This window comes from Ambystoma mexicanum, chromosome 2p (genome assembly GCF_040938575.1).
Source record: "Ambystoma mexicanum isolate Mex_15411 chromosome 2p, UKY_AmexF1_1, whole genome shotgun sequence".
Taxonomy (NCBI): Eukaryota; Metazoa; Chordata; class Amphibia; order Caudata; family Ambystomatidae; genus Ambystoma; species Ambystoma mexicanum.
Window position 1 is genome coordinate 657,611,435 of NC_090923.1, and position 16,409 is coordinate 657,627,843.

At 44.7% G+C, this 16,409-nt stretch overlaps 1 protein-coding gene across 2 annotated transcripts in view; it reads right to left on the reverse strand.

Moving 5' to 3' along the window:
* Window positions 1–411: 411 nt before the first annotated feature.
* The window catches only part of RINL (Ras and Rab interactor like), a 219,398-nt gene continuing 203,400 nt past the window's right edge, over window positions 412–16,409 (reverse strand). Inside the window, exon 7 of one of the 2 annotated variants that reach the window (XM_069644213.1) lies at window positions 412–2,392. In XM_069644213.1, coding sequence (XP_069500314.1) covers window positions 2,390–2,392 — 3 coding nt within the window. In that variant the 3' untranslated portion in view covers window positions 412–2,389. Of the gene's footprint in view, window positions 2,417–16,409 lie in introns of both variants that reach the window. The other variant, XM_069644212.1, reaches the window with a different exon arrangement.

Sequence of the window (16,409 nt, forward strand, 5' to 3'; positions counted from 1 at the left end):
AATCCCAAGATTTTTTACAACATGATTAAGAGCTATGCCCTCGTGCTGTATCACGCAAGCCACTTAATCGTTAGTGCTAATCTTAACCTATGTCACAGAAGGACAACCCTGCTGATGCTACCAACAGTGATGGTTGCTCCGAGTGACAAGTCCTCTTGGGGTTTAGAGGCCTGGTCAAACCGTGGTCCTCATACTACCACCATCACCAATTCCTGGCCTTTAGGCATACCCCGTCTCTTAGCAGAAGGCAGTTTTGCCCAGGTGCTTCCATTAAAGTATGCATGGTTTTAGTATTGTGGGGTCTTCTTGTCGTTTTTGTTCCCCCTACTTTATTTTGTATAATTTATTGTTTCTATGATGCATTTTATACATGGTTGATACAAAAGGTACAAGAAGATTTTGAAAGGGCACTTGTGTATGCAATTGTTTTTATTTTCTCATGAAACGGATCTGGAACTGTAATTGCGAATATATTTTTTCTAAACAGATTCACTTTTTTCATATGTTATATAAAATGAATACATTATTAAATAAAAAAAGAGACCTCAAATAAAATATGAATTTCAAAATATGCATTAAGGATTTGAAATTTGCACCTGAAATGAAAAATGATTCACAGCAGTTTCTCAAACATCACATGTATTAAAGATGGCATCTCCAAGAAGAATTTAAATAGCATTTCCCTGGAGAGCGTACATTTTGCATAGAAGTAAAAAATAATGAACTGGTTTGGAAGATCAGCCTTGCTTCTAGGACAAGACCCATGAATCCCTGGCCATCACTTCGCAGTGAGGGGTCTTTCAGCCTTCTGTATCCCCGAAAGTGAAAATGAAGTCCTGTTAAGTGAAGAGAATCCCACCCTGGAATTTGGAGTTGAGCCTGAACAAGTGATAACACACAGCTGAGGGCCTCATCACATACTGGGTGGATGTTGTACCACCAGGGGTAATTACTTTTACCACTGGTGTTAAAATCCTTTTAATTCAGAGTTTACCGCTATCACAGTGGTAACAGCAGTAGTACTGTTGGAAGATCTCTGGTGGTATTGATATTCCAGAAATTCCACTTACTGCATTTTTTAAAATCTAGTCCAACCCTCACATTGATAAGATAAATTGATCAAATGTCCAGCAGTGGTCCTACCACTACTGTACCTTTTTAATTCACACACAGGTAAATCCAGACCCATGTATGCATTACATGGAAAAGGAGGTGATAGGGTGTTTTTTGGATAATAGGCCATGTTACCATTAACTTCAAACTCTTAACGAGGCCCTAAATATTCTGTGTGACTCCAACTAAAGCACACCTTCTTTGTATTTCTGCACATGCCAATTTTTCTGTCACCAGGATCCTGGCAGCGATATATTTTCCAATGCCAAAACCACACACCAGTCAGTCATGACAATTCTGCTTACAGTGGAACTGTCATGATTGAGTATTTTTCTGGCATGATCCTAAACCCCCACATTTCTGGTGCAGATCCTTGTGAAGAAAACCCCACCCGCGGATGGAGAAGGTGGGCTATTTATATGGGATCCTACTGCACCAGGAGAATGAGCATCCCTGCCTTTCATTGCCTTGTGTAAAGATACTACAAGACCTATCCTTTCTAAGGACTTCAAATTTAAGGTTTTCAACATCAACAATGACATTATTGACAATTATGTTGCAATTCTCGCAATTCTGAATGGCTTTCTGTGACCAATGGTGCAGACAGCTTCTGATCTACAAATGGCTCTATAATTACGGTTCACCTATGATGATGATGATGATGATATGATGGTCAATGTCTACTGATAATAACATTTATTTGTGTTGGTTCTGCCTCCTGCTGATGGTGCAGCTGTCTACCCATGACACGGCCGCCTGATGCTGCAGCTCTCTGATGATGATAAAGTGTTCTGCTGTTTTCTGGCTGTTTGTTGATGGTACTGCTTGTGGTATAGTTACCTGCTAATGGTTCAGGTGCCCAGATGTTGAGGCTTGTTGGTGCTGTAGCAGAGATTCACAGTGGTGCCGTTGCCTAACGATGGTTTAGTTCATCACCAATAGATCCAGTATCTGGCAGCAGGTGTACGGTGCTGGGCCCATTATTCTTGTGCAATTTATTGCATGGATCATTTCAATGATCCTTTCTTGAGTCTATACACAAACACCATGGAGCTGGCTCTGGCCTTCAGGGGCTTGGCCTAGTGCTGCGGACAGCTGTCAGCCCCCAGCACCTGCATCTAGTTCTTCATGCAGAGGAAACGCCCATTCTCCTTTTTGTCCTGGATATGAAACTTCTGAATGCATGTGGCACAGACGGACGCCGTGTTTAGTGTCAGCAGGGTCCGTCAGGATCTTCTGATGGTTGGTCCGTCAGGATCTTTTGATGGTTGAAGGGCTACTGCAAAGACACATTAAGGAAGTCCTGAAACGGGATGACATAACAGAGGAAAGAGCAGAAGAGAAAGTATTACCCGAAAAGTTAACTGTGATAAGAATATTGCTATCTCACATGTCGCACAAATATATGTCACATAGTGGGGAGGGGAAAAGTCAGCGGGACGGAGTGGATACCTAGATTCATGCAGGACTCTACAGGACTCACTGATGGCAGTCCTTTATTAGGAAATGTATCCTTTATCAGGAACTTAGGACAATATGATATATGTGGCTGTGGGGGTGCACTTTGGGCAGGATGGGGTCGGGGACTGTAGGATTATACTCTTCGTACGTTGCGTTGTGAAATTTCAGGGGCACACTGTAGGTGTGCACTCAGTGCAGGTTGATATCATAGAGTGTAGGGTCACACTACGAACAGTGATGGCAGAGAATTCGGGTTCAGATTTCATAGGGTTATGTCAATAACTGCAGTGGCTGGCACTAGTCAGGCTGATATTAGTGATTGTAAGTGCATATTCTGGGATGAATCACATCAATGACTTTCTTAGACACACTAAGGTCAAGGATCATATCAATATCTGGGGGGGTACACGCTGGACAGGGTGATGACAGTGACAGTAAGGCCACAATCTAGGCAGGGTGAAATCAGTGACAGCAGGGGCTCTCTGCGCAGCTGTCCCTCAGGGACAGGGTGGTATCACTGAGCGTGGGGATGGCACTCTCAACATAGTGACCTATGTATATAGATACTAGGGCCTTGTGTCCAATCCATCATCCCCGAGCACCACCTGCCTTTCGATTTCAGGTCTACTATGGATATTTGGTTGGGGTAAAAGAGGCCCCCCCCCATTATATGATATGATATGATATGATAGGTTATTTATAACACGCTTAATACCCAGAGGTTTCTAAGCACGGACCTGGGGATCGAACCTATGGTGCTCCGTGTCCTCTTGCTTCCAAGGCGAGCACGTTGCCCCTGAGCTATCCTCCCGAGGCATGATCATGTTGATCCATCTGCCTCCCTGATTGGTTTTCGAAATGCTTAAATCATCTAAAATGTCATCCTTTGAAGCATTTCACTTGTGTACAAGCACTTTACAAATTTACAATTACAATCAGCTATATTATTTGGCTGCTAAATTGCCAACTTCCAGGGGACAGCTATTCATAGTGAGACGATCTTGAATTACTTGTCAATCCAAAACATTCCGTGAAACTTATACCTTTAAAAAAGCCCTTCCAGCTTACATTTTTAGATGCTCTAGTCACTTATCCTCGTTCCTTCCAAAGCCAGCGCCCCCGCTCCCGATTTCAAATTTAGAATGTACATCAATGTTTAATAGTGTGTCTCTCATCTCGATTTGCTTATGTTGTGACGGCAGAGTGGGATAGAGTTTGTGTTACAAATTGTACACTTCTGAGTCTGTTTGTTTTCAATTAACCATGTTATTTGTACTCTAGTCTTTTCTTGGCAGCACACCTGGTCCTAATTAGCGTCTAATTTCTCTATTCCCTTTTTTCATGAAAATGCTGTAACTTGTGGTCACCCCCCAACTTAGATCCTTTCTGAAAGGTCACACACAGCACACGCAGCAGCTGCCCAGTTTAGGAATGAGTGTTGGGTACTTTCTGATGTTGTGAGAAACCAGAAAGTGTCTCACCCGCTAGTCCCCGGGGAGCTGTCATCTAGGTGGCAAGGACACAGCCATCACTTCTGTATCCAGTTCCTGAGGGTGGACCAGTGCAGGAGTATCACCTGGGTGAGGGGTCTTTGGGGAGTGGGACGCCGGATGGTGAGACACGGTATCCCCTTCCCTGTAACACCTTTACCCCATCCTACCAGGTAGGATACTTAGGAACTCAACCCCCGCCTTTCCCAACACAAACACTTTCTCACTGACAGTTCACTATGAGAGAAAACAGACTAACATCCGAGCCTTTTGACAAGGAACCATTACTTTCATAACCTTTTGAGATTAGAAAAAGTAAGACCAGGAAACAAGGCTGAAGAATCCTGCTTTGTGTGTCAGAGGTATCAGGGGCTCTCCCGCGTCGATAGTCAGGGCAGGGAGAATCACTTGCCGCCGTGTTACTGTCCTTGGCTCCTACAACAAAGCAGCATCAGTGAAGTCGGCAAAGCCAATGAAATGAGAAGACTGATACCAGACCGGTCTCTGTTGAAGCCAAGGTTGCAAGCGGCAACATTGAATAGTAAATGATGAAGCAAACATTGTGCGAAGTGTATGTGATAATCAATGCAATTAAAATTGAACAACAGATGAGGGATTGAACTTTGAAGCTAAGATACGATACCTTAGACAGAGCATGCACCGTGTGCATGCTCATTCGAAAGTCTCTGTAAGGTATCCAAATGAAAGAGTGACAAAGAATTGTGAATCGAAGTGGCCCTGAATCGCATCAAGCAAAATCCTGTGCCCAATCGAAAGTCTTTGACGTTAACAGCATAAACAAAGTTAAGGACAAAGTAGATGAAGTTGATCCGAGCCCGGCGGAGAGAGATCAGCTGAGAACTATTGGTTAAAGCAAGTTTGTGTTAAAAAGTTTAATTGAAATTGGTTCGAGCCCGGCAGAGGGAGACTAATTGGACATTGTGTTAAAGAGGATCTGAGCCTGGCAGAGGGGGATCAGGGGTGAGCCGTGAATCATCTGAGAAATTGGATACCTGAATATTCTACGAACATTGAGTTAAGAGGATCTGAGGCTGGCTTAGGGGGGTCCGAGATGAATAGTGAATCACCTGAGAAATTGAGTACTTTTGAAATCCTAAGAGGAAAATAACTTATTGTTTGTTTGTTGTATCTGGCAATCTGAAAGAAGAGGCTTTGAGAGACAAAGAGACTTGGACACGGAAGGCCCTGATGCTAATGATTGTACTGTCTCATCGTGCTAGAAAAGCCAGAGACTGTGATAAGCCTGCGTGTACCGCCTTGGTCCCATGATGAAAACGTAGCGAAGGGAGGCAAACGGCATGAACATCCTGACATATTATTTCATGAACACTTCTTTCTTTTGCATGACACTGTTTCCCACACTATTTGTTTTTAGAGGTAAGGATTGGCAATATGTTTATTAATACAGGCCCTTTAATTTTGACAAGAAACCACTAGGACTGCATTATTATTATTTGATGGTTGTAGCTTGCTCCCATCTGTAGATTTAGGATTAGATATGCATTTTTCAAACCCTTTTTGAAGTTCAATAAACATGATGGAACTGTGGTCACTTGTGTCTGTCTTACTGTTGACATAATGCCTTCCTTACATGTGGTGTCAGAAGTGGGATGTGACTCAATTGTGACCAATTGGGGAACCCTAAAATTCCAGAAGCTTCGTCATAGTGCCTCAGACCTCTCTATCGCCACAAATGAATCAACAGGCTTTGATATTTGTAGCAGCAGAGAAGCTACTATTCCTCCAGGAAAAAGGGGAATGATTCCTACAGATGTATTTTTGATGCCCCCTCCTGTATGTTATATAAGACTAGCCACAAAATCTGGCTTGGCCTGGAAATTTGGTCTACATGTTCTCGCAGGCGTCATAGATCCTGACTTCCGGGGAGACATAAAGGTTCTCTCACAGAACCATGGTGAAATTCCATTTGAAGTACATCCTGGGGTCAAAGTTGCACAAGGAATTCTTGAAAGGGCTCTATTTCCTCATTTTAAATAGAGTGAAACCGGAAGCTACTGAGAGAGGTGACTAGGGCTCTGGGGAAGCTGATGAACTAGCTACCACTGAAGCAAAAAGGGAAGAAGAACCTACTGTCCTTCCCGACCTAGCCTTCGCCCAGCAAAATGATCCAGCACCTGCTGAGGCTTTCTTACAAGCAATTCCTGGAGGGGAGGAATTAGAGAAGGGAAGTCCCTTTTTCTTGCTAAAACAGGGATTACTGTACATAAAGGAAACATCCACAGAAGGCCTATGTAAAACTCAGTAAGTAATCCCCAAAACACATCGTATGATGGTACTAGAGACAGGGGGATAATTAGGAAAATCTAAGACCCAGGCGCACATCAGTGAGAGGTTTTACTGGCCTGGTTTCCATGATGATATAAAAAACTTCATTCAGACAAATGAAATATGTCAGAAAACCAGTACTCACATTCCCTTTCCTGCCCCTCTGAATCTGTTACCAATAATAGAAGTCCTTTTCTCAAGTATTGGATGATATCATTGGACCATTGGAGACCTCTAGACTGGGTAACAAATATGTCCTCGTGATTGTTGATTATGCTACCAGATATCCCGAGGCAATCCCTATGAGGAACAACACCACCCAGCAGAATTTAAAACACAAATATTACCATGTTTTTCCAGGGTTAGTTTTCCTAAGGGAATCCTGATGGATCAAGGGTCCAATTTCATGAGCAAACTCATGGGTGAAGTCAAGGAGTTGCCACATATCACCACCTTAAAATCTTCAGTTTACCATCCCCAAACAGATGGATTGGTTGAAAAATTCAATAAAACACTCAAAATGATCCTAAGAAAAGTGGTAGATGAGGACGGGAAGGAGTGGGACTGTATGTTCTCCTGGGCACTATTTGCAGTAAGAAGAACCCCTCAGGCGTCCACATCGTTTCTCTCCTTTTGAACTATTTTATGGTAGATGTGAGAAACCTGAAGGTGTCTCACTCACTAGTACCTGGAGATTTGTCATCCAGGTGGCCAGGACACGGCCATCACTATTGGATCCAGTTCCTGGGGGTGGACTAGTGTAAGAAGATCACCTGGATGGAGGGGTCTTTGGGGAGTGGAAGTGGGACAGCGAAGGGTGAGATGTGGTATCCCCTTTCCTCTAACACCATTTCCCCATCGTACCAGGTAGGATACCAGGAAGCTCAACCCTCCCCCCTTCCAACACAAACACTAACTCATGGTGAGCAACAATGGATTAACACCAGAGCCTTATACCTGTTACGCTTACCTGGTATCCACGGGGACGTCACCCAGCCCTGGTTGGATGATTGGCACTCTCAAACCCTCTCCCGGTCCCTTGGTAAGGCCTCTGGTTAAAGATGGGTCTTAATATTGTGAAAGGTGGATTCTCCGTCCTGCTCCTCATGGCAGGGGCGCGTAAATGTGGGGGGCGAGCAGCGACCAAGTTACTTCACTGGTGCAAACCCCGCTGTGGGAATCCAGGCCTGTTTCGACTCCGTAGGTTTGCTGCTTTACAGTCTTTATATGTAGTTCTTATGTTCCTCTTAGTTCTAATAATAATGTCTTGCTTCTTTCCTTTTAGGTATGGAAAGGTATTTTGGTGTTGTCATGCAGTTTGAAGATGAGCATGGGCCGGTAGGCGAAAGCCCGGTGAGTAATGCGCGATGCGCGGCGCTGTTTCGCCTTTTATATTGCCAACCTGTGTCTTTTCTCTCCTTGCAGGTTGCGATGTTCCTCGCTGAGCGCCGTATTGTTCCAGCAATGATACTGACCAGGAGATGACTACCCAGGTAAGAATTGTGTGGCTTTCTTCATTCAGGAGGAAACGTGAGTAAACGCCTACTAATGCTGTCTTTCTTTCTCCTCTTTCCAGGTTATGGTATTCCAGGATGCATGCAGCGCCGGATGATGGAGTTTGTACCTTCAGGTGAGTGGAACTGAAGTCAGCAATGGATTGAAGACAGGATACTGTTCCAGGTAAGTTTCGTAGTGTTCTTTCTCTCTATGCAGGTCCTTGGTTTCAGGTAAGCTGGCATCAAAGAACTGGACACGGTGAGTATTACGCTGCCCACAGCAGAATAACGCAAAGCATGTTCTGCTGTTTGGGTGCGGTTTTAAATAGTCTCAGCTAAAGTAGTGCAGGTAAAATAGACCCAGGCTTGCCACACCCAAAGTAGTCCAGGTAAAGTAGTTCCAGGCCTGCCACACCCAAAAGATTAGACCGCATAGCTCAGTTCCTTGTAACTGAGCTATATGTGTGCCTCCATGTTGGCTGAACCCTCCCAAGTTAAATAGTCCCAAGTAAATAGTCCCATTCTAATGTTGGTCTTCATGATGGTTATGAGCCTGGCGCCAAAGACGCCAGGACTGACTCCAAGAGATTCTTGGATGAGGTTTTATGGCCTTTGACCTGGCCCTAACTGGAAGGCTGACTTGCCAGTGAGGGCAAGGGTCATGACAATACCTGACATGTCCCAACATCTTAGTCAGGCAAGGTCAGGCAATTACTAATCATTACACACACCTGACTCCCATCACACTTCCCCACACAGATTAAAGGTGGAGCACAAAATCACACTCTGAGCGAGAAAAAGCATAAGAGGAAGCAGCAGTTCCAAGGTGGTGAATTAACACGAGAAGAAAAGTAGCGAGACCATAGAGGGTTAGAAGGAGGGACGTACCCTTGACCTCTAGAAACTGCTATTTACATGAGCCTTGGAAAGTGAAAAGCCTAAGACAAGGAACTGAAGGCGAGCAGACCTACGCTGAGCATGAAATGTATCCAGAGCACTCCTGTGTCGATAACCAAGGCCGGGAAGAGCAATTGCTGCTGTGGTACTGTCCTTGGCTCCTGCAAGAAAGCTGTAACAGTAAAACCAGCACAGCCGGTGAGTCAGAGAAACCAATACGAAATCACCCTATGTTTGAACCAAGGTTGTAAGCCGCAACATTGTATGAAGAATTCTACAAAGGACTGTGTTTGAAGCGCATGTGTTAAGAAACATGAACAATTGGAAGCTTAAGGAGTGAATGAACTGTTGAAAGCTAAAATCAGATACCAAATACAGAGTGGTCTGGCACCCAGGGGGGTGGGGTGTGCTCATTCGAAGGTCTCTGTCGGGTATCGAACTAAATGAGAAATGCGTTGTAAGAAGGAAACTATGAATCGAAGTAGTCCTGCGACAAGTCCAACAAAAACCTGTGCACAATCGAAAGTCTGTGATAAGTGTAAAGTGGAACTTTCAATTGGTCCGAGTCCAGCTGAGGGAGACTCGTTGAATGTGAAGAGGGATCTGAACCCAGCTGAGGGGAATCTGGGGTGAACCGTGAGTCATGCAAGAAAGAATAGTTTTGGAATTACAAGAAAAGGGGTTCTGAACCTGGCTGAGGGGGATCTAGAAAGAAACCTCCAAAAATGTTTCGTTACAAGAAGAAAGGAGCTTTCTATGTTTTGTTTTTCACATCAGGCCCTCCGAAACAAGAGACTTTGATGGAAAAGAGACTTTAGCGCAAAAGGCCCTGATATTGGAACTGCCATTATATCCTCATACCACAGACGCCAGAGTGTGCGCTTTGCTCAGAGTGAACCGCCTTGCACCATGCTGAAAACGTGGGAAGGGAGGCCAATGGCCCAAGTATCCTGATTATCATTTGAGAACACTTCTTTCTTTTTCATGAACTGCACCCTACACTATTTGTAGTAAGTAGTAAGGATTGGCAATAGTTTTTTTTTAGTATAGGTCCTTTTTTCTTCGACACGACTCCACTAGGACTGCATTCTTTATTATTTGATGGTCGTAGCTTGCTCCCATCTTAGATTTAGGTTTAGCTAGGCGCTTATCACACCTCTTTGAAAGTTCAATAAACACCCATGAACTGTGGTCACTTGTGTCTGTCTTACTTTGATACCATGCCTTCCTTACACAGAGAACCTAGAGATGTCCTGGACATGCTCCAGGAGACCTGGGAAGAAAGAGAAGAGGCTCCCATTCCCCTTTCACAAATAGCTACCATATTGTGAGAGAGCATATGAAACTTGTTTGAAATCTAGTCTATACTCATATGGAAAAAGCACAACAAAAGTCCACCTATAACAAAAAGGTGGACCTAAGATAATTTTCAATGGGACAAAAGGTATTAGTCCTCTCACCCACCTCAGAAAACAAACTTGTCTCAAAGTGGCATGGGGCGTATGAAATATTAGAATGAACAGGAACATGTTCCTATAAGGTAGCCCAACCTGACAGGAAACAAAAGACCCAACTCTACCACGTAAATCTCTTAAAAGAGTGGAAGGAAAATCTTTCCACTGCCAATGCCACGATACTATCCTGTTTGGTACCAGAAGAAATAGATAACTTTCAATTAATTCCTCAAGAGCTATCTAGTCAACAGGAAGAAGATTTGAAGATGTAGTTACAACATTCCCTGATGTATTCCCGGAGGAATCAGAAAGAGTGCAAGGCACTTATCACTATATTAGAACACCCAAAGGAAAAGTGGTCCATCTGAAACCATAAAGACCCTCGGAAGTCCGTAAACAGATAGTGGTTGAGGAAGTGAATAAAATACTAAGGTTTAATATCATCGAACATTCTTCAAGCCCATGGTCCTCCCCTATAGTATTGGTCACAAAACCTGACCATTCCTGGAGGATTTGCATAGACGTCCGCCAAGTTAATGCCATCTCTGACTTTGATGCTTATCCCATGCCATGCATTGAAGAATTGATTGATAAACTCAGAAATGCCACCTTTCCATCAACCCTAGACTTAATCAAGGGGTACTGGCATGTTCCAGTGCAAGGACCTGATAAGGAAAATACAGCTTTCTCAACGCCCTTGGGACTATTCCCATACAAAGTCCTCCCTTTTGGCTCACACAGGCCTACTTTCCAACGACTTATGGACAAAATATTACAGCCGTACTCTGATTTCTGTGGAGCTTATAATGACAATATGGTCATTTATAGTAAAACCTGGGAAGACCATCTTTTCCATCTCTTGACTATTACGAGAGCCATCAGAGAAGCCGGCCTAACTACCAATCCATCCAAATACAAGCTGGCTCAACCAGCCGTGAAATACCTCCGCTTCTTCGTAGGGAATGGTAGTGTCCAACCTCAATGCAAGAAAGTGAAGGCTGTCCTAGATACCCCTTCGCCTAAAACTAAAAGAGACCTCAGATAAAACTAAAAGAGATCTCAGAGCATTCTTAGGAGTAATCGGTTATTAATGTAGGTTTATCTCTAACTTCTCAGACAGGGCAGCTAGGCTGACAGACAAATAAAAAACCGCTGAACCCACAGAAAATTCATTGGACTGACAAGGACGATGTAGGTTACAACAACCTAAAACAAACCCTGTTCCAGAACTCAGTCCTAAAGTTAGTAGATTTCTCAAAAGGGATTGTGTGACAAACAGACACCTCCCTTACAGGGCTAGGAGCAGTTGTGTCACAAAATGCGATGGATTGGAACATCCTATCTTATTTACTAGTCGGAAACTAATCCCACGTGAAAATAATTACTCTGCACTGGAGAGGCCCTTGCCATCAAGTGGGCCATTACCCACCAGATACTATCTCCTAGGAAGAAAGTTCAAAGATTCTAGCCCTTGAGTCATGCAATGGTTCTTAGACCTGCAACCCTACTGTTTCACTGTGAAGCACCGAAAAGGCATAGAACAAGGAAACATGGATTTCCTTTCTAGGTTCCCTTGTGAAACAGATGGGCTACATTGCTAAAGGGAAGGGTATGTGAGAAACCAGAAGGTGTCTCACCCGCTAGTCCCTGGGGAGCTGTCATCCAGCTGGCCAGGATACAGCCATCACTTTTGGATTCAGTTCCTGTGGGTGGACCAGTGCGGGAGGATCACCTGGATGAGGGGTCTTCGGAGAGTGGGATGCCAGATGGTGAGACGAGGTATCCCCTTCCCTGTAACACCTTTAGCCTATATACTCTTATACTTAGGAACTCAACTCCCACCCCTTTCCCAACACAAACACTTTCTCATGGACAGCTCACTTTGAGAGACAGCAGACTAACACCTGAGCCGTATACCTGACATGTCCCAATACAATGGTCGGACAGTGTCAGGCAATTACTGACCATAACCCACACCTGACTTCCATTACACTTCCCCACACAGATAAAAGGCGGAGCACGAGAGCACAATCTGAGAGAGGTAAAACACCTGAGGAAGCAGCAGTTCCAATATGGCAGTTTAATACAATGCAAAAGATGGCAAAACCAAAGGGGACCGCAAGGGGGGAAGTGCCCATGAACTTTTCGATAAGGAACCGTTACTTTCATGAAACTTTGAGAATAGAAAACGTAAGACCAGGAAACAAGGCTGAAGAATCCTGCATTGTGTGTCAGAGGTACCTGGGGCTCTCCCGCATAGATAGTCAAGGCGGGGAGAATCGCTTGCCGCTGTGGTACTGTTCTTGGCTCCTACAACAACACAGCGACAGTGAAGTCGGCTCAGCCGGTGAGTTGGGGAGATTGATACTAAACCAATCTGTGTTTAAGTCAAGATTGCAAGCGGCAACATTGTTTAGTGAATGCTGAAGTGAACATTATGTGAAACATATGTGATAATCAACGTGAGTAAAATTGAACAAGAGATGAGTGATTGAAATTTGAAGCCAAGATAAGATACCTTAGACAGAGTGATCTGGCACTGCATGCGTGCTCATTCGAAAGGCTCTGTGTTATCCAACTGAAAGAGTGACAAAGTACTGTGAATTGAAGTGCTCCTGCAATGGGCCTGCACAATCGAAAATCTTTGATGTTAATAGCGTAAAGAAAGTTGATGACAAAGTAGATGAAGTTGGTCTGAGCCCGGCGGATGGAGATCAGCTGAGAGCTTTTGGTTAAAGCAAGTTTGTGTTAAAAAGTTAAATTGAAATTGGTCTGAGCCCGGCCGAGGGGGCTAGGAGGTGAATAGTGAATTGCTTGTGAAATGGAGTACTTGCAAAATCCTAAGAGGAAATAACGTATTGTTTGTCGTATCAGACCCTCTGAAAGAAGAGACTTTGAGAGGCAAAGAGACTTGGACACAGAAGGCCCTGATGCTAATGATTGAACTGTATCCTCCTGTTAGAGAAGCCAGAGACTCTGCTAAAATTGAGTGTACCGCCTTGTCCCGTGCTGAAAACATAGGGAAGGGAGGCCAACGTCCTGAACATCCTGACATATTATTTCTTGAACACTTTCTTTTGCATGACACTGTTCCAACACCATTTGTATTTAGAGGTAAGGATTGGCAATAGGTTTATTAGTATGGACAATTTGACAAGACACCACTAGGATGGCTTTATTATTATTTGATGGTTGTAACTTGCTCCCATCTGTAGATTTAAAATTAGATACTTTTCGAAGTTCAATAAACACCCTTGAACTGTGGTCACTGGTGTCTGTCTGACTGTTGATACCATGCCTTCCATACACTGTCTTCTCTAAAATTTCCCTAAAACAGTTTACCAACACAAGCACAATTTCAGTGAAGTACTGATCAAAAGCCTCTTTCCTCCTTTCCTCTCTTCTGTAGTGTAGCTATTAATGGGCAAGGGGGTACCTTTCCTAGCTCCAGTAGGCCACCTGTGGGGAACAGCTCACAGCACGTGCATATGCTTATCCATTACAGCCCCATCCTACCCTTGACATTCAGCCCATTAAATCTTGATGAATGAAGCATGACTGTTTTTGCAATGGTCCCATCATTTCGCAGTGGCACAAGTGAAGAAATGCCCTTGAGACCCTTAGCTAACAGAGGGGCAAAAAAACTGCAAACTCGAGATTACAGCCTAGTCTATCATATTCCCCATCACCAAAACCCCTGTCTGTCACTACCAACACACAGCTCTTCACAATCCTGCAGCCATCTCACCTTCTTGTGCCCTTTTTTAGACCAAGGTGCTGCACTTTTATTTTGAAGGAACCCAATCCACACTGTACCTTCCATTTTTTTGCTCCTCGTTTCATAGCAAAGAATCTCCTGCAGGGTTGCAGCATCACTCTAATATCTAAGACCTGGTGCCACATAGAAAACTGATGAGCTGTGGCTGTTGGTAGCTGGGAGAGGGTTTTATTTTACACTGCGTGAGAAGAGTTTTAGGCTTCTGGGAGACCTCTGGGTGAAATGAGCATGGTATGATATGATATGATAAGGCATTTATAACGCGCCTATACACACGTGTTTCAAGGTGTGACAAGGCAAGGGAGGGGAGACAGAGACGACAGAGACAACCATCATACTAGGCCAGGTGACATTGAGATTGTTCAAGTGCAGGGGAGGGGGAAGGGCAAAAGTGCGGGGGGAAAGAGAGGGGGCAGTGCAGTACATAAGATAGCAGTAAAATAAATAAGACAATAAATAAGGTGCAGCCAGCTGCTGGCTAGTGCAAGGATAAGTGCAAATATCAAGTGCTAGTAGGGGCTGTAGGGATGCAGAACAGTCCCCAAGTGCAGGGTTGCCAGCGGGGCAGTGCAGGTGTGCAACTGGTGGAGGGAGGGGGACCTGGGCCCAAGATCAGAGGGGAGCCAGGTAACCAGTGCAGTTTCAGATTCCGCCAGGAGATCAGCAGGGGAGAGGAAGAGAGAAAGCAGAAGCAAAGAGGATGGTCTTGAGGTGCTTCCAGAACTGGAGATCGTTCTCCTCAAGTTTCAGAGAGGCAGGTAGGCTATTCCAGAGAGAGGCCCCAGCAGAAGAAAGAGATCTACTGCCAACTCGCTGCTTGGAGAAGCGACTAACCCTAAGGGAGTTGGAGGTGGATGAGCGAAGAGCTCGAGAAGGAAGGTATTTAGGAAGAGAGTTGAAGGTAACGAGGTCACAGAAGGCCTTGTGGACAATGCAGATGGTTTTGAACTTACTCCTCCTTACCATATAATGGTTTTGAAGCTACAAAACCATTATATTAAAAAAAGACAGAGAGCCAGTGCAGAGATTTCAGTCCTGGAGATATATTCTCCCTGGGCTTGAGGCCAAGGACAAGTCTTGCATTCCTGTTTTGGATGAGTTGCAAAGGGCAGAGAATAGTGGCAGGTAGATTTAGAAAGAGGCTGTTACAGTGCTCCAGCCTAGAGAGAACCAGAGCTCTGGAGAAAGTGAGCTTCTGGGAGAAGGAGAGGAATCGAAGCATACCTCTGAGGAGGTGCAGCTGGTAGTGTGACTTCTTAGAGACATCAAAGATGTGAGGAGAGAAGGAAAGAGTGGAGTTGAAGATGACACCAAGGTTTTTAGCCTCACAGGTGGGAACAGGAAGGGAAGATGGCCAAGAGAGGCGGCGCGAGAGTGACTGGAAAGGAGGGAGAAGGTGTGCCAATGAGGAAAATCTCAGTCTTACTGGTATTAAGGCAGAGATCATTGGTGGCACATCACTCCTGGATGGCGGACAGACAGTCAGAAATGAGAGAGGGAGAAGAGGTGGCTGGAGGGAGCCTGAAAATGATCTGAGTGTCATCTGCATAGCACTGGAAGTTGGGGCAGAGAGCGGCAATGCAGTAAGCAAGAAGTGCCAGGTATTGGGAGAGTGGTTAGACCCCTGGGGAACACCAGAGGTAGAGATAGAGATAGAGGAGAGAAAGGGAGCATGGATTCGGCCACTTCCCTCAACAATCCCCTGATGAACACCTGGCAAATGCCCTGCTTTAATGGGTTCTGCCCTTGACAAGCCACATTCCCACCAGGCCACTGGCCATAGCACCTGAGCATGTCAGAGTAAGGTTTGAGGCATCACTCAGCCTGCTACCCAAAATACAAAGGAAGGTGAAATGGGTGATAGCAGCCCTTACATTTTAAGCTGCCCTTCAACAAACCTTAAGTTCTTGCTTCCCATAAGCCTTAGCAGGTGATGGTAACGTCTACGTTTCCACACCAATCCTTTCTCTCATCTGCCAATTCGCAGATGCCGGTTTGTTTCTCATGGGGAACATTGAATCTATTTGAGACAGAGGGAGAGAGAGGGAGAGGTGGTATTAGCACTCTGCAAATGGCGAGGGGTAGGAATGCAGGGTTGCATTTTTGTTGTTGCCTTTTAAGACCTACTTCTGCCTTCACCCAACTATCCGACTCCACTCTAAGATCTCCTACAACCTTACACTACAGACACAAATCCCTCACAGAATACCAGTACAGGCCTAGCCATTAGCACATCAACACTAACTGAGCCACAGGTAAGCTCTCTTCTTTTGTCCTGTCATGCTCTCCCACATCAGTGGCTAACCTGGCCCAAACCGCTGTAGTCTATCAGATGTTGGGCTCTTTCTTTTGGATAACATACTCTCAAGTCCCTTCAGCCACAGCATATTGATGCTCAGGAACAGGGAAGGTA